This window comes from Eublepharis macularius, chromosome 13 (assembly GCF_028583425.1).
Source record: "Eublepharis macularius isolate TG4126 chromosome 13, MPM_Emac_v1.0, whole genome shotgun sequence".
NCBI lineage: Eukaryota > Metazoa > Chordata > Lepidosauria > Squamata > Eublepharidae > Eublepharis > Eublepharis macularius.
Window position 1 is genome coordinate 42,504,348 of NC_072802.1, and position 21,817 is coordinate 42,526,164.

Sequence of the window (21,817 nt, forward strand, 5' to 3'; positions counted from 1 at the left end):
GGTAGCAAAGCTGAGGGACCAAATCATTCAGGGCTGTAAAGTCAACAACAGATCACAAAGATGACACTCTACTAACACATCCAGAGGTGGGTTTGGAAATTAAAGCGGCCCAAGATCAAGCTGGCCCAAGCGAGTCCAAAGGATTTAGTAAGAGCCTAGAGGAACTTTGGAGACAGGAACAAAAGAGAATGTCATGTTTCGTTTATAGCTGCGCTGCCAGGTAGGTGATTCAGGAAGTGAGGCAACATGAGGTCATTCAAGTAGCTAGCCACCAACAGGGCTGGGGTCATCTTGCTCCTAGCCACAACTAGCCTTCCAGGGCAGCCACCCACTGATACTTTCCCAGTGAGCTAGAGGATCAGTCCACAGCTGAGTACATCTTTGTAGTTTGGGCTTTGGACCTGAAGCTAGAAAGATGAGAGAAAGCTCAAGGATCTGCCCATCAGTCATAAAATACAGTGCAAATACCATTCTTTACAGGCACTCCATGATATTTCTAGCATGTTGGGAAGATAAGTTCAACTGGTATGCCTGGGGCTGCTACTTTCACATGCCTGATTATGCTGCAACATCTGCCCTGGAACTGTAACCTTGCCTGGAATTTCAAATACTCCAGCCATTTAAAGGTGAGCTCAGTTTTGGGATGTTTTATGTTTTTCCTGCTTTCAGTTGCATGCATGTGTCCTCAGCTGCTGGTAATCTTTCAACAAAAATATGTTTGAATCTTTGTCCAAAGACAGAAATTGAAGGGCTCCTTTCTCGTCTTTGAACCAGCAGAAACAGAGCTTGTTAATCCCCTACCCCTCATACAGAAGGATGTCTGCTTTCTCCCATTAGTGTGTCCAGGAATGTGCAAAAATCCCAGCAGCTAATAGCACATGGGTTCAGTTTTTGTATGGCAGTTCAGATTCATGCTCCCAGTTTTAACATGTCTACTTTAATAGCCAGCAAAGAACTGCGGGCAAAGGAAGGAGGGGGAGAATCTACTTTTCCCTCCGTTTAAAAAAGGTGACAATTAATTTACGTTGTTCTGCAAATGTCTCTTTGGAGATTAACTTGGGCTGAAATGTGACTCTGCTCAAAAGACTTTCTGCTAACATTTTGACCTCTGGAAGTGTACAGATGAACCAAAGGTCTGCCCCTCATCTAAGGTATGGGCAGCCTTCTTGGCAGCAATGCCAAGGAATCTTGAAGCATGTGCTTCTTTGGGGCACACACACTCCTAGGCAAATTCACATTTTTTCCAACCCCCCCAAGGGTCGCCCTGGAGAAAGCAGGGTCCTCCTGACCAGACCACCAGCAACAACAATAACAATTACCACCTTCCAGATCTGAGCCACGTGATCCCTTTGGCACTGGCAGAGGCATGAGGGTCCGGTCCACCTCAATCTGCCAACTCCAAGTTGGGAAATTCTTGGAGATTTGGTGGCAGGACCTGGAGATGGTGGAGTTTGGAGAAGGGAGGGAGCTCAGCAGGGATGTGATGCCACCGAGTCCCCCCTCCAAAGCTGCCATTTTCTCCAGAGGAACTGATCTCTAGTCGAGATCAACCGGAATTCTGAGAGAGCTCCAGGACCTAACTGGAATGGGATTGAGAGGTCACGTTCCCTGCAGCAGAGAAAGATGCTAAAGTGCCTGTGGGTGCCTGGTTCAGAAGTGCAGGCATCAGGTCTCTTTCCCCAAGCGATGTCTGTACCAGCAGGCAACCCTGGAATCTTGGCAACCCAGCTGGTCATCTAGTTAGCCTCTTTGGATGGGCTGGTCCAGGGTGAAGTGCAACAGCCTGTGACTGCAAAAGGGCTTGAGGGATTGCCAAGAGATGTGCAAATTTGACCAGGGACAAGAAGATACGAGGTGGTGTTTTGCACACTGGCGTCACTCCCACTTGACTAGCAAAAAAGGCAAAACTGGGTATTTGGACTTGTTGATGTTTGTAGTTAGTATGATTTTTTTAAAAAAAATCTTAGCACCTCTTGGACTTCAAGGGCTGACAGTAAATGAGGGCCATCAGCCAGTTCCACAGTACTCCCGTAACATCATCCATATTAGCTCTAAGAGTCTATGTATTACAGAGTTCATCCAGATAGTCTCTGAACTCAGTGTAAATAGGATTTAATCATTTGTGTTTCAGGACTTGGATTAGGATACTAAAGTTCTCTCCCTGGACTCCTCATTCTCTCTGCCAGATTTGCTCAGTTGCAAGAAATCCTATAAGCTTCCTGCGTTAGTGCATTATTTAAAATCCTTGCTGAGTTGCTGTGTAAGAATTTGGCAGTGAGTGAGATGGTGGCTTTTTCAATTAATAAAAATGTCTTTAAAGTGTATGTTGCCTTGAATGCTGAGCAAGGCCATCAGGGAAAAAAATGAAAAGGGGGAGTTCTGTAGAGCCTTGTGGCAGTTCAAAGGGGTGTGGGAAAGTGGGATTGGTCGGGCCTGGCGTGATGTCTCACCTCGCTTAACTATTGTGAAGTCTGGTGTTAGCTGCACAGGCTGAACAAGAAAAAGAGGGAGGAAAGGGGGCCAAAGAAGGCCACGTTGACCGGGCATGGGGACTAGGGTTACAAACTTAAAGGTTGGACCTGGAGTTCTATTGGAATGACAATTGGTTTCCAGACTAACAAGATCAGTTCCCTTGCAGGAAATGGCTTCTTTGGAGGGTGGACTCTATCGTATGCCATAGAGTCTACCACAGAGTCTAGCCAAACAGAAGTCCTAGAGTGACATCACATCCCTGGCAAGATCGCTTCCCTCCCCACGCTTTGCCCTTCCCAGGCACTGCCCACCAAATCTCCACAAGTTTCTCAAGATGGAGTTGGCAACTCTAATGGGGGTCTTCCCAGGGCTGTTGGTTTCAGTGGCTGAAAACTGAAGAAAATTGCATTCTGGTGCCTTCAAAAGGAAATTTCAGCTGTTGCGGCTTTTCTCACCCCAAAGGACAAACTACTAAAGTCCTGTGCAGTTATTAAAAATGCAGGAATCCAACTCACTCAGCTGCTGTCCAACTGTGAGGCAGGCTCAGTAAAGCGCTGCTAGCTCCAGACAGATGGTGTGGTAGGAAAGGGCCTTTGGTATCTATGGTTTGGCCCAAAGCTTGGAGACTAGCATGAGGCTTGGGCTCTTTGTTCCCAAGGCAACTGCTGGGGGAGAAAAGAGTATTGGGTTTAGTGTGGAGTGAAATCAAGTAATATTTTTAAACGCACACTCTCACTTCTAGACTAGCTTCTAACTTTCATGATGCCACCCCCCCCCCAAATCTGAAGAGTTATTGAAAATATGCCCCATCTGACATCTTAAAATGCAATAGGCTTGCCAACCTCCAGGTGATGTCTGGAGATCTCCCAGAATGACATCTGGTCTCCGGACAACACAGATCAGTTCCCCTAGAGAAAATGGCTGCTTTGGAGGGTGGACTCTGGCATGCTACCGAAGTGAGGCCTCTTCCATCTCTAAACCCTGACCTCCCCAGGCCCCAACCTCTGATCTCCAGGAATTTTCCAGCACAGAGTTAGCAAACCTAGACTGCAGTGGATATTAGAATCCTGCAAGCCAGTTGTTACCTTGCCCACCCATTTGCAAAAGAAACTGCTTGCAACTTGCAATTGGACCCGGGCTCAGAAGGAATGGGATGAGATGGAAGAGTGACACCAAGATCTTGGATGTGACAATGCAGCCCTTGCAAAAGGGAGCAGACTTCGGCAGGCCACACCCTGCTTGGTTGGGAATGGCCTGCCTTGTGCAATCAGCCCAGCATGCCTGCCTGCCTGCCTCTAAGGCTTTGTAATCACCCGCCAGCAAATAAAATGTCACGGTGCTCTGGCACTATTTGTAGCAAGATCAATGAGAACAGATCTCCGGTTTCCCCCATGCCCAAAGGCAAGTTCTAAGGGGGAAAGAAAAAAACATGGCAAAGACAAGACAATCTCAGAAGGATGACAACTTTTTAATCGACCTCTGCTCCTGTGCTTTTAACAGCAGCCCGCTCTTCAGACATTAGCTGATGACATTTATCTCCATGCTCTTAAACATTTTGCTAGCTGAGAATTGCGGATCAAGAAGTTATTAAATGCATAGAAGCAAACCAAGCAGCAGGGGGTGTACACACCAGCTTGTACACACCACATACAGACTTTTGTCATAGACTAGCTCTTAGGGTTAGGCTTCAAGAAGCAAAACTGAGTTGCATTTAAAACAGCTAATAGAATAACAGTGGAATAATGTTCAGCTTTATCTTTTCATTTCGTTGTAAGAAATACATTCTCTTTATATTCTTTTCATATTGTTATGGTATGAATATACACTTTTAAAAATAATAAATATAGCAAAGGCAGAATTAGATGTTATGCTGACTATAGGTGAGCGTTTGGAACAAAAGTAATCAAAAACCAATCTGAACATACTCAGTTCATTAACCACAGAAGAGTAACTAAACAAAATGAAATTTCCTCTGACTTTCAATAAGGATCCAAAGGCCACACCTGAATGTTATTTTTGGCAGCAAGGCAGTGTCTGCAGCCACACTCTGCTTTCAGTATTGATTTCCCAATGCTGTCTTAACTTTCCATTTCCCTGGTGCAGCACGGGCTGAGAGTGACTCAGAAGGCATGTGTTTGACAATCACATCATCCAACCAGAACACTTAGCCCCTGTGCACACTATACTGTGGAGCCTCTGGGGGATACCTCTTTGCCCAACTTTTCTCCAATCACATTGCCAGTTCACTAGCTTGGTGAGGTCCCTCATTCTATACAAACAGTAGTGCTCCTTGCTCGAGTCATTCTAGTTTGGGGGTATTACTAAGATTATAGCAGAAAATGCTTTGCTTGCTCTCTTTGAAAAAAGGCAGGGTGGGACAGGAATAGGAAGAGAGGTTTCCCTAATCTTGTCCAGTTCCCAGCCACTTCTTCAGTCCCGGCACTTTCAGACAGAACAGAACCAAAGGGTTTGCCTGTTAGGTGAGATGGCTGCTGTGCCACTTGGAGGGGGCACCCAAAGAGCTCCAAAGAGCTCTTGTGCTACACTCTCTTTGTCATGAAGGCAGCTTCCTGCACTGCACAGCACAGGCTAAAATTTGTGTGTAAAAAAAGCACACAAAGTGAGGCAAGAGAAGGATCTGATCTCTATCAAAGATTTGTCCTAATCTAAAAGCAGCCCTGGGGCATAAGTCTGCCCGCTCATATGTTAAGCGGGGGGCGGGGAGGTATTTATTTGACCAATGTACAGTGTATGGGGGAGGGAAAACAACCACCACTCCCCTCACTGACCTGCAACGTGCTTCTCTGAGCCAAGCTACAAGTGACGCCTGACACAGGTTGGACACTTCTTGTTGAATGCTTGCCCGTCTATAGCCCTTTTCAGCCCCGTTCTCCCTCTAAAATCAGAAGACATTGTCCTGCCTACCTAAAAGTTAAATGCAAGGATTCCTGTGATGGCAGGCTACATCCTAATCACTTAGAAGAAAGAAAACAAAAGACTGGAGAGGAGAATGTTTCCTACTGAAAGTAATGTAAATGTCACCCAAACACAATTAGGACTCCAAACATGGTGGCATGCTCTCAAATAATTTTTAAAGAATAGACATACCTAAACCCAAATAAATTCTGTGCACAATATTTTCAAAGACATGCCAGGTTGTTAACATTAATGCAAGGGGCAAAGGGCATTTTTAGAGAAAGATGAAGGAAGAGGTAAGGAATGTCTAACTCCCTTCCCTGCCAACTCAACCCACCCACCCCCCGTCATGCTTTGTGCAACTGGGCTTCTTCCAGGCTCCGCACCAAAACATATATTTAGAAGCGATGGAGGAGAAGAATTTTCAGAAGGGAATCTGTGAACGGGAGGAAGGCTAAGCTCCACCCTTTCCCTTCTTTCTTGGCATGTGTTTGCCTGAAGCATTTGCAAAATGGTGAGGCCAGAGAGATGGCTACTTACTTTCCATTTTAGTCAGTTTACCAAATTTCAGCAGAGTCAGGAGGAACTGGGTCCCAAATCAGGACATAGAGAAGGGTTTGGTTTTCTTTACACATTCGTGATCTGTTTGGCCCTTGCAAACAGCTTCTTTAGTGTGCATGCACAGAGATGTCTACTGGGCTCTTCTCGCAGCCTAATAGGAACAACAATATCAGTCCTGCAAACCTACGAAGCAGTTTTGTCAACTGAATTTTTTTTAAAGACCATGGATAAACAAAGTTTATCCAGTCTCTGGAAGCTCAATAAAGGGGTAAGTCTCCCAGTCTTGATTGGGAGAAAGAGGCCGGTGTCAATAGCCTTTATGGGGGCTGGCGGGGGCGGTCAGGTGTGCTTTAAACTGAATGCATGCTGCTCATCTTTCACAGCCACAACATGTGAAGACCTCTAATTTAAATACCTTTTTAAAAGGGGAGAGAGGCATGTGGAACAGAGAGAAATACATCAAGTGTTTTATGCAATCACACTGGCCCATCTAGCTCAGTATCGAAGTCCTTTGCCCGACTGCCACTTTCCACAGTCTCAAGTTGAGATCCTACCCTGAGACCCTTTGGTTGGAGATGCCAGAAATTGAACCTGGGACTTTCTGCAGGCATATTCAGAGCTCAGCCACTGAGACATGGCCCATTCCTCTGCGTACCAGCTACTGCAGACAGAAGGGCATTTCCATGCATACTTTGTGAGCTTCCCTTTCTGGCCACTGCTGGAAACAAGATGCTATACTTGCCTTAGGCCTGATCCAACAAGCTACTTCTTACGTTCGCATTCTGGCAAAAGGAGAAATAACCTTGAGCGTTTAAAAAAAGATAAAAGAGTTGGGAATGTCTGTGAAATGGCTGCCCAATGCTCTGAGGGAAGAGGCAGCTTTCCTAGTCACCAAGACGAAACCAGCCACCAGGCAGATTGAAGATAACACCTCAGGGAGTGAATCTGGGGCGCCATTTTCATCTAGATGTTTCTGAAGCACATCAGCTACAGCAGTAGTCAATAGTTTCAGGCAGGTAGCAGTGTTGATCTGCAGCAGAAGAGCAAGATCCAGGTCCACTGGCACCCTAAAGCCCAACTGGATATCCAGGGTAGGAGCTTTCAAGAGTCAGAGCCCCCTTCTTCAGTTAGATTGCCTGGATGACATGGGGCGTTTGCTCTGTGACTTGTGACTCAACTGTCTGTGACTCAGCTGCCCCTCCCATCTCTGAGGTAAAATCCATTCATACCTACCCTGCTATTACCTGTCCTGCGTTCTGTTTATACAGCAGGATTAATGCATTGCTGAGTCAAGGAAATGTGAAGGTTTTGTGTGGCACTTCAGATACCCACGAGGATCAATTCCCGTATGTGGGGTGCCCAGTTTAGATCAGGCCCACAGCACGCCTCGAGAAGGAGTTTCGGCTTTCCCTTCCCACACCATTTTCCCAACCTGAAACAGCCCTGTAGGGTACATTATTTGGCCCATTGAGGAAACCCAATGCATCCCGGAGTTTCCCCAATGGGACAAATAGCACCCCTGGACCATTTCAATTTGGGGAAATGGTGTGGGGGTAGGAAGGCTGAAGCCATTTCTCTAGATGCACCATGGTAGAGGGAGGAACTTAGACTCAACCTTTTCCCTCTGTAGCATGTAAATCAGCTCCATATGAGAAATACAAGCTGAGCATCTGGCAGATTGCAAACACCTAGACAGACAGCGCCATTCTTTAAAGCAGCATCCTTTCCCCCTACAACAAACACAGTTGCTTCTCTCCTAGGGTGTTTCTTGCCAGCCAAGGTGCAAACGTTCTGCTGCCTGTCACTATTGCTGGCTCCACCGCAATTCTGCAGATCTGTTCCTCTTCGTCCCACTCCATCAAGCAGGAATTAAGACCCCACTAACTAGCAGCTAGCAGGCATCCAAAAGTCATTTTTTTAAAAGATGCTCAGCTATTAGAGATACAACAGCCTCCTGACAGCTTTCTCTCACTTGACACCACACCCTTGGCAGTCCCATTACAATAGTGAATATTTTGGTGGGGGAGTAAAAAGCCCCCTTTTGGAAGAATATGAGCTGTGACACAATTGAGCATTGCTTCTCCAACCCCTTCACATCCCAAAAGGGCTGAGTATTCTTTGGCCCTTTGCTGTGCCCACCCCCATTGCCTCTGAAATCAGGCTGTGCCCACCTGCCCTTGCCAGCCCGCTTCCTTTCCTCCAGCACACACTCACAGAGTGAACTTAAGTGACTGTATAATCCTGTTATTATGACCTTCCCTTTCTCCTCTCCCCTCCACCATGGTTACTGTCATTCACGATTGCTTCAGAGCTAACAGCAGCTTTCTGTGTGATTTGCCATGCCAGTTCTGGCCTTGCTATCCTGAGTGTCAGAAAATCCTCAATCTTAGCAATGGTCAACTTCCTCCTGCCAGCTTTTCTCCTCCCCCACCCCCGTTCTTTTCATGTGCAAGACTATCCTTTTGATTCTACAGCAGTATCATTAGGGTTGGCCTTGCTAGCAAACCAAGCAGATGTTTCTCTAGAGGTCTGTAACCTATGGATCTAGAGCCACAGGCAGCTCAGAGAGAACCAAATATGGCTCTTCTAGAAAGAAATCTTTTAAGTCAAGGGATATTGGAAGGGTAGGTGCAATGCTAGAATAATCAGCACATGAAGGGAATGCAGGCAAAGATTTTTACAGGACCAAAGGGCTTCATAGAGAAACTTTACATTACAGGCAACAGTAGAAGTAAACTGTTGCCCAGTAATCAACAATTGTGTAGGGTGCGCTTTGTATATGTAAGATCTTGTTGGTGTTACTTCCCAATAAAGAACTTGCAACAAACAGTGTTTGGGCTGTAAAAACGTTATAGGTTATTAATCGACATGTCAGTTATCAGTAATGTTGTATATATTCATTTATGCAAATAGGCTCTCTTATACTGGCTTTTTTGATGGTCTCTTGCTTTAAATATTGATGTAGTTTGGCAGGGCTCTTTGGTTTTCAAAGGTTGCTGATCCTTGCTATAGGAGATGAGTGGCGGCCCATTTGAGAAGACAGCCATCAGTTTCCCCTGCAGAAAGGTGTAGGGGTTCTTTGTTGTTATGCAACAGCTCTTTGCATGTGCTCCTGGGACCATGCCCAGAGGATGAGTACTTAAAGTAGGTGTGGAGATGTGCTCAGGCTTAAAATAAGCATTCATATCTTGATAACTTTTCTTCTGGCATAATAGTGGCTTTAATATCTGCGTAACAGTCATGGTTACATAGGTGAAGCTGTGCCACTGCTGATTCTCCAAGTTAAAGGAAAAGATTAAAATCTCTGCCTATCATACATGTTCTTAAATGCATGGAAATCCTGCCAGAAAAAAAGCAGTTGGTAATCCATATGATTCACCATATGGCTCTTTGGATCCTATCCTGTATCATATATTTAGTGATTCTATTAATCTTGTTCATAGATGCAGAGAAGTTAGCCGTGTTAGTCTGTGGTAGCAAAATCAAAAAGAGTCCAGTAGCACCTTTAAGACTAACCAATTTTATTTTAGCATAAGCTTTCGAGAATCAAGTTCTCTTTGTCAGATGCCTGATACAGATGCCTCTGTATCAGGCATCTGACGAAGAGAACTTGATTCTCGAAAGCTTATGCTAAAATAAAATTGGTTAGTCTTAAAGGTGCTACTGGACTCTTATTAATCTTGTTGCAGTACTTCTTCTTCTGCTGCTGGGACGTTTTTGCAAACAAATGTTAAACATTATTTAAAGGAAGAGACCATTTTTACAAGAAAGAAAGAAGTTCTTTATTGTCACCTGCAGCAAGATTGAATTTCCACACTATATTCAATTTAAAAAAATAATCAGGAAGTCCCCGATTACAAATCATTTAACAGTCATTTGGCTGAATCATCCAAGGTCGCTATTTCTGTGGCTCTTCAGGCTTGGGATGCTGTTTAATCCCTCTGCTGACATCTAGTGGCACTTACTGAAATGACAATCGAGCAGACAAGTTTGAAGACAGGAGGATTTAACTTAACAGAAAAGGTGGTTTCTGGAGACGTAAGGCAAAGGGAAGTCTCGTAGCACCTTAAAGATAAAATTCACAGTGCCATTTAAAAACTTTTTTCTGCATCTCTTCTGTTGTTGGTGCACACATGTGCAATAAAGGCAGTTATAAATGCATTTTTCTGTGTTTCTGAATCAGCTTGTAGCCAAGCAGAAAAGATGACTCACAATTACATTTTTAATCTTAAACGCACAACTGGCCTGCAAGATAAGCTTTTGTGGACCACAGCTCTCTTTGTCAGCAGGTTCATCATCTGAAGTGGGCTTTGCCTCCCCCCAAGTTTTTACCACAATACATCGGTCAAACTTTTTAAGATATACCACAAGAATATTTTTTCTTTATTTGATGCAACAGACTCGTAAGGTTGGAATAAATGCATAAATTAAAAATTCCTCAGGAAAGGAGGAAACTCTCTGTAAAGCAGCATGCATGTTAATTGATGGTGTGATATTTAAGAGTTATTATTAAAAATAATGCTAAACAGGATGCTATTTAGGAGGTCCAGTATTATTTCCAATATAATCCAAGACAATCTATATTATAGACAAACTAATAATAACAATATGCTTATATACAGCCCTTCTGGACACAATAGTGGCCACTAAGCGCGGTGAACAAAGTCCAACGATACTGCTGGAGCTAAGAGGAGTTGCTTCCCCAAGGACACTTGCAAGAGTACAGGGTAATAGTGAAGGCCGAACTAGCAGAGTGCTGATTTCCTGCCCAGCTACTTAACGGCTACGCTACAACAACTCTAAGGACTGCACTACTTCGATCCAAACTCCTCGGTCTTGTAAGTCCCCCTTTGGCGCAAATGAAAAGACCGCGCCACAGCATCCTCTCTCTACGCAGCCTTAGTTGGGGCCGCTGGCTCCACTCGCTATGATCATCACCACCATCGAGATGGCAATGGGGTAGAGCGCCGGAAACACACTTCGTGTGCCGGAAGTACTTTTAGATCGCTCTAGTCTTATTCTGTGGTATCTGGGCGTTAGTATTCGCTTTCCCGTCCGCCCTCCCTTTAGAGAGAGGGGACAAGATCAAACTTAGAACCACACCCCACTTGACTTCCGGTGTAAAACCGAACTGGTTTCCCATAGCCATAGAGATGCCGAGAGTTAGAACGCAGGACAGCACCATGGCTCACTTTGTAACCGGAAATACATTTTCGGCCGGCTCGCTCGCTCTATAATCACCGCGCTCCCCCCCCAGGCGGCCGTGCGCATGCTCACCAGCGGTCCTAGCGTGCCACAGTGTATAACGTTCCCCACCCCGCCCTTCTTCCCGGAAGTGGTGTTTCTGCGTAAGTCTTCCGGACAGGCGGGCGGTTCCCCACCCCTCGGTAGAGCGCTGCGGCCGGCCATGGAGTGAGGCGGCAGCCAGGGCCCGGGGCAGGTAAGCGCGGGGAGGCGAGAGGCCGAGCTGAGGAGGAGGAAGGGCGGCCCAAGCGGGGGCCGAGGAGGCAGCGAGGGCGAGGCGCCCCCCTCACGCGCGCTCTCTTCTCTCCTTCCAGGCGGGACGGAGCTGCCGGACTGAGACGTCGCCAGGAGCGGGTCCGCCGCCGCCACCCCTCTCCCAGCATCCCCCGCGTGGGCCTGGACCTCCTCTCGACTCCCCCCGAAGGCGCTGCAGCCCCGAGCCGCCGCCTCCCCGAAGCTCCTCTGAGGGCCTGGCGCTGCTTTCCCGCCTCGAGGACGCGCGTTTGGGCGCCTCCCTCAACTCTGCGCCCCCTGCACGGGCACCCATAGCCTCGCCCGTTGGGCCCCCTTCGTTCTGTCCTGCTCCACTTTCCCATTTCTGTTTCTTCCTTTTCTCTGCCTTCCTCCATTCATTCCTGGGTGCCTCAGTTTATACCCAAGATCTCCTACAAACAGCCTCTTCTTGCCCCCCCCTTTACCTAATCAGGGTCGGTTACAAATCCACCTTACACACACTGCTTTCTTCTTTTAAAGAAGCAAATTAAATCTTGCTGCCTGCACCAAATCTCTAAACGGAAACTCCTCACTTGCAACGAAGGCCCTTGTTTCTCCTTTTCCTCCGTTGCCCCCCAACCCGCCAGCTGCTCCGCAGTTTGCAGCATTCCTGTTTTATGCTGTGCAGAGGGAAAGACAGCGCCCATGAGGGAGTACAAAGTCGTGGTTTTAGGGAGTGGGGGGGTGGGTAAATCGGCCTTGACTGTGCAGTTTGTCACCGGGACGTTCATTGAGAAATATGACCCCACGATTGAAGACTTCTACCGGAAGGAGATCGAAGTGGACTGTTCCCCGTCAGTACTTGAAATCTTGGATACAGCTGGGACTGAACAGTTTGCTTCCATGCGAGATCTGTATATTAAAAATGGCCAAGGTTTCATTCTAGTTTACAGCCTGGTAAACCAACAATCTTTCCAGGTAACGTATACAGCTCTTTTTTAAGAGAGAAATTTTGTTGGGATGGGTCTTGACTACTGAAAATAACCTAAGGTAATTTAAAAAGTCACATGGTTTTTAGAAGGATACCACACTCTGAGCTGTCTGGTGATTCCCACTACTCCATCTGTAATTGTGGGTTATTGTATAAATTATTTTATCAATAACCCATTTTAAGTATCTGTCCATACTTTGTATTCCAGAAATGGTTTCATATGCAAAGAATTACGATTCTGAAGTACTAAATATTTTTACTACCTTAAATTTAGACAGCCTTGTCAGGATATGTGATTTTTTTCCTAATTTTTTAAAAAAGGAAATGGTTCTATCAATCTTTAGACATGCTCAGCCCACAAACATGTTGCTTGATTTTGGGAAACCCTTTCTTCGACTTCTTTCCATTATTTAATTTCTGAATAGCTTACTCTGTGTTAGTTTTAATAAATAATATGCTATGCTCATGTTCTTGACTCTTTCCAGACAGCCAAGTTTTAGTTCTGGTTTCATGGGACAATTTGCACAGAAGGGAGGGAGTGTCTGCTTTATCAACTTATTTCCTGTGTGAAGCTCAAGCATGCAGAACTGCAATAGAGCATCTAAAGCATGAATTTGTAAGCTGCAAATATGAAGGAGGCTCAGAAGCTTCCTCTGAAAGCTGTGAGATGCTTTGCTGAGTTGGGCAGACTCCAGCTTCATGACAGAGCCTGTTACACCCACGTGAAAAGTCAGAAGCAGAGCATAGGAAAGGGATGAAAGAGTTGATAAATAGTATCTGAATTCCAGCCCCTTTCCTTGGCATTCCTTTCTTATCGCATTGGTCTTTGTTTTTGTTTTTTCTGCTCAAGGTATTGTGTATGTTTCAGTAGAAAGACAACAACTCCTCAGTCCTGCAACATTAAACTATTTTCTTGCCCTAATAGGGGTCAGCAGTGCTTTATTGCAATTTTAGTTGTTTGGAAGCTTTTTTTAAAATGCTGATTGAAAGGAAGTGTGCATAAGAATTGAATTAAGTACTGTATCACAGCTGTTTCTACTAACTACAAGATGCTGTAGATCTTACAGGGATCTTGTAATAGCAGTGCAGCTGTATGGGTTTTGTCACATGTTGCCTTGAAGGTTCTAGTGGAGATGGTCTTAAAAACTCACCACCACACTAAATGTTGCCCTTCTCGCCCACATTTTACTCTGCTGGGTGTTTGAGACTGCCCCCTCATCCATTTTTGTAATCCAAGGCAGAAATTAAAACCAGGTTTGTCAAGCCACCTGACTGGCCATTGTATTTTTGCTTTCCTTCCTTTCCTTCATTAAGTCTTGTGTCATTGCTTAGATTGTGAGCTTTCAGGAATAGACTGGCCTCTCCCAATTCTGCATAAAGTGCTTAAATTATTTTAAGTGGTAGACAAATAGTTTGCACGCCCAAAGGTATTAGGGTCATTACCTCTGCCCTTCCCTGAGCTTTCAGTTGGTCTGTTCTAGTTCTGAAAATGGTATCTTAGTGCTGATTCAGTACAGCTAACTATGCCTTTAGTTATACAAGTTAAATGTTTTAGTTTGTTATTAACTGTTATGGAGTGTCATGCAAGTTTGGTGTCACAAATTGCTGAGATTTAACCAGAGCATTCATCAGTTGAAATTCTTTGCCAGGACATTAAGCCAATGAGGGACCAAATTGTCCGTGTGAAGAGATACGAAAAGGTTCCTCTTATCCTGGTTGGGAATAAAGTGGACCTGGAATCGGAGAGGGAAGTCTTGTCAGCAGAAGGCCGAGCACTGGCTCAAGAGTGGGGCTGCCCCTTCATGGAGACATCTGCCAAGAGCAAGACCATGGTGGATGAACTGTTTGCAGAGATCGTCAGGCAAATGAACTATGCATCCCTGCCTGAAAAGCAAGACCAGTGTTGTACGACTTGCATTGTCCAGTGAGAGAGACAGAAAGCAAAACCTCAATCATGGCCATACAGAGCAGGTTGGTGGAATATTTATATAAATAAAGGTGAAAACAGTGAGTGGAAGACTCAGGCTGGATTGTAGTATGATCATTCCTGAATAAGCTGCTATTTTTGCAGTCCCAGGATTGAGATTGTGTTAGAGAGTGCGTGAAGAATGGGTCCATTTAGCAAATGAAGAGGTCATGACCTGAAGGTGATCCCTTTGAAATTTAGGGAGCCAGGATCTAGGTTTGGGCTTCCTAAGTCTAACCACTTTACTATGCTCTCTCTTGCTGGGAAGCACTGCAGAATACATTGGTATACAGAAAATGCTTACCAGCTCTCTTGCCATCTTGAATTTAGCTCACAAGTGACTTGAACAGCGGATCAGGCATGGCTCTGCTGTAGGCTGAGTCAGACTATTGGTCTGTCTAGCCCAGTCAGCTCCGGGGTCTTCAGCAGAGGTATTTTGCATGCAAGCAAATACTTTGCTCTTAATCTTTGGACCCTTCTGTACTTGCTGCCCTAATGGAATGGTTAACTGCTGAGTGCAGTTACCTAGCTTTGAAACATGCAGTTGCAGAAGGGATGGCAGTAGCATGGTCCTCTTACACTGTAAATACACACAAGCACACAGAACTTGCCTTCTCTACCCAAGAGAGAACTCTCTGTGAATAACAGTATCTACCTAAAAGGTATAATGCAGCCTGCTGCAGTGTATTCTGCAGGCAAGACAGATCCTGGTTCCACAGCATTCTGGAATTGGTAGTCCCACTAGTTGGCAAAGGAAGGCTCTTGGGCCATTGTCAGAAGTTCCTCTGGGAGCAGCAGACACATTCACAACAGAGGTTCAAGCTCCTGTTGCCTAATAGATTGGAAGGAGAGCCAGTAGCAGCTTCTGGTGATCAGAGCACCAGGCTTTTGTGTAAGTAGGAAGATTTGTATTGGTCTTGCCACTTTGCTTATTTTAGTGTTTGTAAAGAGTTGTGCAATCAAACCAGAGGGGAGCAGCTCCAGAGGCAAAGCTGTCTGCTCATGCTTGCCTCTGGTTGGTACGCTTAATTGTTAAAGTTGTTTTCTTTATACCTTGTGAAGTGGAAGTTGGTTGTCTAGCATGGAATGTGGATTGAGCCAGCATGCAACAGGCACCGTTGCCTGTCTTCAGAGTAGGCGTTGATCAGCTTTAACGGCAAAAGTCCTCGTGCAGACAGTTTCTAAATATAGTCCCAGCCATGCAAATCACATTAATAATAGAAGTGCTTGAGAAGCCACTTGTGCCAAAGATACTTCTGTGTAAGGTGAGGAAGCCTGTTGTTTTGAAACATTTGAGAGGTTACAAAAATGTTGTGCTGTGTCAGCCATTGCTTGACTATCTCAGAATGACTGCAGTGATGGCCTGCTTCAATGTAAGTTTGTGTTGAAGTCCATATCTGTTGCTTCAATTGGAATAAAACTGTAGAATGACATTGGAGCCTTCCACTCTTATGAGTGGCTGGCTCACCTTCCTCTTCTCTTCAAATCCTGCCTTTTAAGTTTTATATGGAATTTTCTGCTCAAAGGTGCATTTTAAGCAGAGAACATAGCAGTCTTTGTGCTACTTTTCAAACTTCATTAGATGGAGAGCATTGTCCAGAGTCAGTCTTGATGAATGAGCAAAGGCAGGTTCCTTTCTGTAGTAGTTTACCAGATTGGGGAGAAATGCAGAAAGCCATGGTGGTCTCTTGGAGAATGAAGTAGATAGCTTGCTCTGCTCAGAAGCACCTGTTTTCTTTTCCATTGATAGAGAAGGGTCTCTGGGACATCATGTTTTCTTAAAAGCCTGCACTGATTGGCTCCTGCAGCCCCCTCATAGTAATTATGTAAACCTAAGTGGAGTTGCTTATCTTTGTATTGTGGCTTCAAGAAATCTGTTTTTAAATTAATTATGACCATAAGAGAAACAATTGAATGAGTTTTGTATGTTGAGTGAAGAGCTATAGAGATTAAACAAGTGACATATCTTAAGGCTGGGGAGGGGGTGCCAGGGACACAGCAGCATGGAATCAGTGAGGCTGTGTTGTTGACTTCATTGCTCCTTTTCATAAAGGAGGGAACCCTACCCAAATATACATATGTATTTAAAATATTTCCTTACCATTTTCCAGTTGAACACACAAGCACATACTTTAATCACACAAAAGTATGTCCCCACCTCTGACTCATTCTTTTTCTTAACTGCAGATAATACTCAGAGGAAATTTGCACAGATGCTGCTTTGGAGAACTCTTTCGGCCCAGGCTGTAGAACTGAGCCTTGTTAAACCCTCTCTCTCTCTCTTTAGAGCACACTTCCAGGCATCGGCGTGCAAAAATTTGGCGGCGGCTGTGGAGAACAGTAGGCCTGCGTCAGAATTGCTTAGCATGTTTACCATATGTTTGAAATCTGTTCTTTATCTCTTGGTCCTCCTTTTTTTAAAAAAATAGCTTTCTAAGTTCCTATTAATGGCTAATATGCAAGAGTTCATTTTTTTCTAATATTTTGATTTCTTTAATTGATTTCCAAAACTTGTATTTATTAAACTTAACTCAGTATTACCTACTCAATGCCTTTTTAAGAGAAAGTTTTAATGGAGAAATAAAAAGTGAGCCTTAAACAAATGGTTACTTCTGTATATTACCTCACATCCGTGCTTGATTTTGCAAAAAAATAATAATAATCCTCCTCCAAAATGTCATTGGTTGATACTTGGAAATGTTCTGTTTATGTGTCATAGAAAGATACTGAAGATTCATCTTGCATTGTAAGGATGTAAAATCCCTTTTCACAGCAGCTGTGGTGGCTTGTGGTAGTGATGGCCTGATAAAACGATAGTTATTTGACAAGGACTGGAAGCATCCGGCAGGTGTGGTTACCCCCCCCCCCTTGTTATCACGTGGCATTCACATTTTCGTCTTTTAACTGATGCAAGAAGTGTTGAAAATCACCAGTATGTTTCCTTTCTGTTCAGCTTCCAACTGCTGGCTTTAGTTCTGCTTTTAAGTATGCCTTCTTGGAAAAGGGAAAATGTGTCCCCCACAGGGTCTGTGTTCCTTAAGCAAAAGCTAACTCTGCTTTGCCCGATAGGATTAAGATCACATCTGGCAGACTTCTGCACATGTAAATCAAATGCAAATAAAAATGACTTTACATTTTCTAGTTCTTAAATATTGTCTCTTCTAATAATATTTTGAAGCAATATCTGTCAGTGGGGCTTTGGAGTTTGGGGTGGGGGCTGGAGTGCTGTGTTGCACTGCTGCTTTTTCAGTTTCTTGCAAAGCAAGCAAGCATTATTTGATAAAACTGGGCAATAGTATGAGCAGTCAGCTCCGTATAAAAATGCTTGACTGGGCCATTGCCGTCTGCACGGTTTATCCAACTTCATGTGATTTATCTGGATACTTGAAGTCCTTAAACAGAAACACAGGTATTACACAAAATGAAGAGCATAGAAACTTATATTGTCAAAGGCTTTCACGGCCGGAGAACGATGGTTGTTGTGGATTTTCCGGGCTGTATAGCTGTGGTCTTGGCATTGTAGTTCCTGACGTTTCTCCAGCAGCTGTGACTGGCATCTTCAGAGGTGTAGCACCAAAAGACAGAGATCGCTCAATGTCACAGTGTGGAAAATTACCTGCCAACATCTTTTCTACACTGTGACACTGAGAGATCTCTGTCTTTTGGTGTTACACCTCTGAAGATGCCAGTCACAGCTGCCGGCGAAACGGCTGGAACTACAATGCCAAGACCACAGCTATACAGCCCGGAAAATCCGCAACAACCAGCATAGAAACTGTTGGGGTTTTTTAGTTGATGAATACAACTGTGTCATAAGTTAGAAATTTTTTCTACCAGTGATTTTAAAATGTATCCACTTTCTTCTGTTCTGTCTCTTCCTGCCCCCGCCCCCTCAACTCTGAGTTGAATACCTGTAGCTTATTTTACTGCACCAAATTTGCTGGTTTAAGAGCCTAGCTCAAGCCATTTGAACATACACATCATGTGGGTATCAGTCTTGATTTTTAGTCTTGTTATAGTTGAGTGTTATTGGGAATGAGCACTAGTAGTTAAGTACCCATTTGGAAGTCAGATAGTTTGTAAGTGAAACCAAACTAAGGCACCAGCACGCTCCTGAATCCCATTTGAATCTGAGCAAGCATAAAATGCAAGATTTTCTCATCTTGCATTTCCAGATTCCTAAATTTGCTACGGAGTTATGTTTGCACTTTAATGGAGGACTTCAAACCATTCTCAAAGAATATTGCATGATAATGTGTTAACCAATGTGCCAAGGGAATGCAGAATTTTCTAAATCAGGAGGGCAGAAATGTTGGATGGCCACTGATCCTAGTTGCTGTTTCCTCTGTATTTTGGCTGCTTCAGTACTTGGTATATTAACAGGAAAGATAAAACTCAGAAGTCTGTTTGGTGTGTCTTGGGATAAAGGACCAAACCGTTGAAGTTTCTCTTAGTAGAATAAGCAGCTATTGCAAGGTGTGTATTCACAGGGCACCCAGCTCTGTTTCCTGCACACTGTGCTTAAAAATGAAAGTTGTGATACCCACCCCTTCCCCCTTTTGCAGCTCTTTGATTTTTCTGGGGCTTGAGGAGAGTAGTAATGGTGGAGTGGGCCCTTTGTCCTTGCATCTGACATCTGCACGTTGTTCAAATTGCTGTGGTGGGGCTTTTGAAACACTGGCCATTTTCAGATGTCTCCTCAACCATTCCACATAAGTTATCCCCTTATTGAGTGAAAAGCCCTGTTTTGAACTGTAATCGTCCTTGGGCACAGCTGTCTTCTTCCCTGCAAAGTAGGAGGTTAGGTTGAGGTTCTATGCAGCGTTCTTTCCAGAGTTGCGCACAAATGCAGCTGCCTCACAGTTATCAAGAAATGAAATACTTGGGTGGGGTGCAGTTGTATCTTTCGCACAAGTGCAGCTAACAGGCCAACTGTACATATTGCCTCAAAGAACCTAAAATGAAACCGAACCTATCGGATGTACTGTATCTTTAGGAGTGAGAAGTGAAATCTGGAATAGCAAACACAAAACTAGTTCAGTGACCTGATACTTTGTAAGCTAAAAAATAAACATCACTTTTTTCCCTGATTCCAATCATTCTTATTTTGTAAGATGACCCTACAGTCCACCTGTTTGTAACTTTTTTAATAAAATAGATATCTGTATTACCAATGCTGGATCAAGACTGTCTTTCCTGGTATGGTTGTGTGAATGGGGGATGGCTTTGGGGCTATGAATGTGTCAGTTCTACAGAAGCCAGAATATGCTGGTATTAGGCATGGTCTTCAGCTTGCTGAGAACCTCAGCTACTTAAAAAAAAAAAAGCCACCCTAAACTGTTCATAGTCTTATTTGATTTTAAATAACTTCTGTACTGTCTCATAGTCACAAGGCTTTCAAGGTGGTATACAAAGTTAAAATACACAAACAGATGATGAAAGTCTGTCACAAACACCAAACCATTAGCAGTAGCAGCACTAAAGTAATAAAATCAGGAACTCTAGAAAGTCATTAAAATTCAGATAAAACTGAGATAAAATATATTTCAACAGCAGAATGAAGCATTGTTTCAAAGAGAATATGAACCCCCTATTTGCCAAACAAAAAGCATTACCTGTCAGTTACCGAGTAAATAACATTACCACCTGGTAACTGACATTTATCAAGGGAGGTAGTGGAGGTCCAGAGCCAAGATGCTGCTACAGCAGACTGTCTACAGCGGATGGAGGCTCACGCAAGCCCTTTAAGCTCTTAGTGCCAGGTAGCCCTCAGGGTCCCTTGGTCCACTTGCGGCTTTAAAGGTTGAGCATCGTCATTTTCAAATTTCAAGGTATTCCTTTGCAGGTACACAAGTTAGCCATGCAGCAGTGTCTATGCTATTGAAGTCGGCTGCCAAAAATCCATCAGGAAGTGTGTAGGTGATGCCTGCTGAAATTTCAGACACCAGAGGGCTGAGTAAATAATATTTCCGTGGCTGAGAATTTTGCAGCAGTGCGTTACAGGTCTTGTGAAGAACAAACAAATACTCTTGAGGATGTATGTCTCCCTACCCTCACTGTTAAGTTTCTGAGATGGCTTACAAGCTTCCTTTAACACATTGCAGTTCTAATCAAAACAAGATGTCATAAAGAGCATAGTGCATGGCATTCTAAAAGTTCCAACCTAGAAAGCTGCAGAAGCATCAATGCATAATAAACATTGAACATAAAACATGGGGTTTAGCATAAAAATACTTAATCACCAGCAGAAATAAAAAGGTTTTAAAATGTAAAATTGTTAACGGAATTAAGATGACAAAGTGCTGTGAGATACTAAGAGGTTATTTAAAAGTTTGTGTGATAAGAAACTAGTTGTGGTACTGAAGTCTCTGCACCAAGAAAGCAATATTGGGAAAGAATTTCAGAGCTATTGTGCTGCTACAAAAAAAAAGCCCTATTTCTTGTGACCACCCACACTTATTTCAGAAAGAGATCACTTTCTGATTTGTGCTGGGGAAAGTGATCCTTCAAGTATAGAATCACAGAATCAGAGTTGGAAGGAGCCTTACAGACCATCTAATCCAACCCCCTGCCCAATGCAGGCAAAGCCTAAAGCATCCCTGATCCAGCTGCTCCTTGAAGACTGCCAGTGAGGGGGAACCCACCACATCCCTAGGCAACTGATTCCACTGCTGAACTAACTTTAACACAAAGTTTTTCCTAATGTCCAGCTGGTACCTTCTCTCCTGTAGTTTAAATCCAGTGTTTCAAGTCCTATCCTCTGGTGTCAACAGGAACAGCTCCTTTCTCTAAGTGACAGCCTTTTAAATACTTAAAGAGAGCAATCATGTCTCCCCTCAACCTCTTCCAAGCTGAACATTCCCAGGTCCTTCAGTATTTCCTTGTAGGGCTTTTCCTTGTGGGTCTTCAGGCCCCTGATCATCTGGTACTCTGGTCACAGACCATTATGGGCTTTCTATTGCAAAACAAGTGTGTGAATTTGCATTATGGGTACAAGTTGCAGAATTCTTTTGTTCTTGGGGCAGAATTTAGATTGCCTGTAATTTTTCAAGCACAGTATTATTTTTAGACCACTTTTCCTTGGAAATGTAAGCAAAGTGTTTCATAGGTCTATTATAATAATACAGATATATGAAAAAACCAAAACTAAGCCATGTGCAGAATTAAAAAAATAGATTAAAACAATCATACAGTGCAAAAATAGCCAGTTAAACCAAAAAGTTACATTCCCAAAATCTTGGAAGAATAGGTCTATCTTTTCTGGATGCTAAAGATTGTGCAAAATTCCTTCAGAAGGACATTCCGTAAGCACAGTGCCAATGTAGATGAGACCCATTTATTTATTTAGCTAGCCAACCTTTGGCTAAGACCCAGCATGTGATCTCCCTGTGCTGCTGTTAGCATTATAAAGATTAAAAAACACTGGGTTTTTTCCTCTTTAAAATGCTAATACT

The 21,817-nt window shown here is 43.9% G+C and overlaps 1 protein-coding gene across 2 annotated transcripts; it reads left to right on the forward strand.

The window, feature by feature from the left end:
* The first annotated feature begins 11,299 nt into the window (after nucleotides 1-11,299).
* On the forward strand, nucleotides 11,300-17,899 carry RAP2C (RAP2C, member of RAS oncogene family). 2 transcript variants are annotated; one of them, XM_054996657.1, is made up of 4 exons: nucleotides 11,300-11,389; nucleotides 11,508-12,384; nucleotides 14,047-14,368; nucleotides 16,551-17,899. In XM_054996657.1, the coding sequence occupies exons 2-3, from the start codon at nucleotides 12,112-12,114 to the stop codon at nucleotides 14,323-14,325; spliced, it is 552 nt and encodes a 183-aa protein (XP_054852632.1). In that variant the 5' UTR covers nucleotides 11,300-11,389; nucleotides 11,508-12,111; the 3' UTR covers nucleotides 14,326-14,368; nucleotides 16,551-17,899. The 2 variants fall into 2 exon arrangements, with proteins under 2 accessions (XP_054852632.1, XP_054852633.1); XM_054996658.1 differs by having other exon boundaries at nucleotides 16,651-17,899.
* The last annotated feature ends 3,918 nt before the right edge of the window (nucleotides 17,900-21,817 follow it).

What these genes read in the sequence shown, in the direction of transcription:
- RAP2C (XM_054996657.1), top strand. Translation starts at nt 12,112, where the DNA reads ATGAGGGAGTACAAAGTCGTGGTTTTAGGGAGTGGGGGGGTGGGTAAA. An exon ending in TAAACCAACAATCTTTCCAG is followed by an intron (nt 12,385 to 14,046) that starts GTAACGTATACA and finishes ATTCTTTGCCAG; the next exon opens with GACATTAAGCCAATGAGGGA.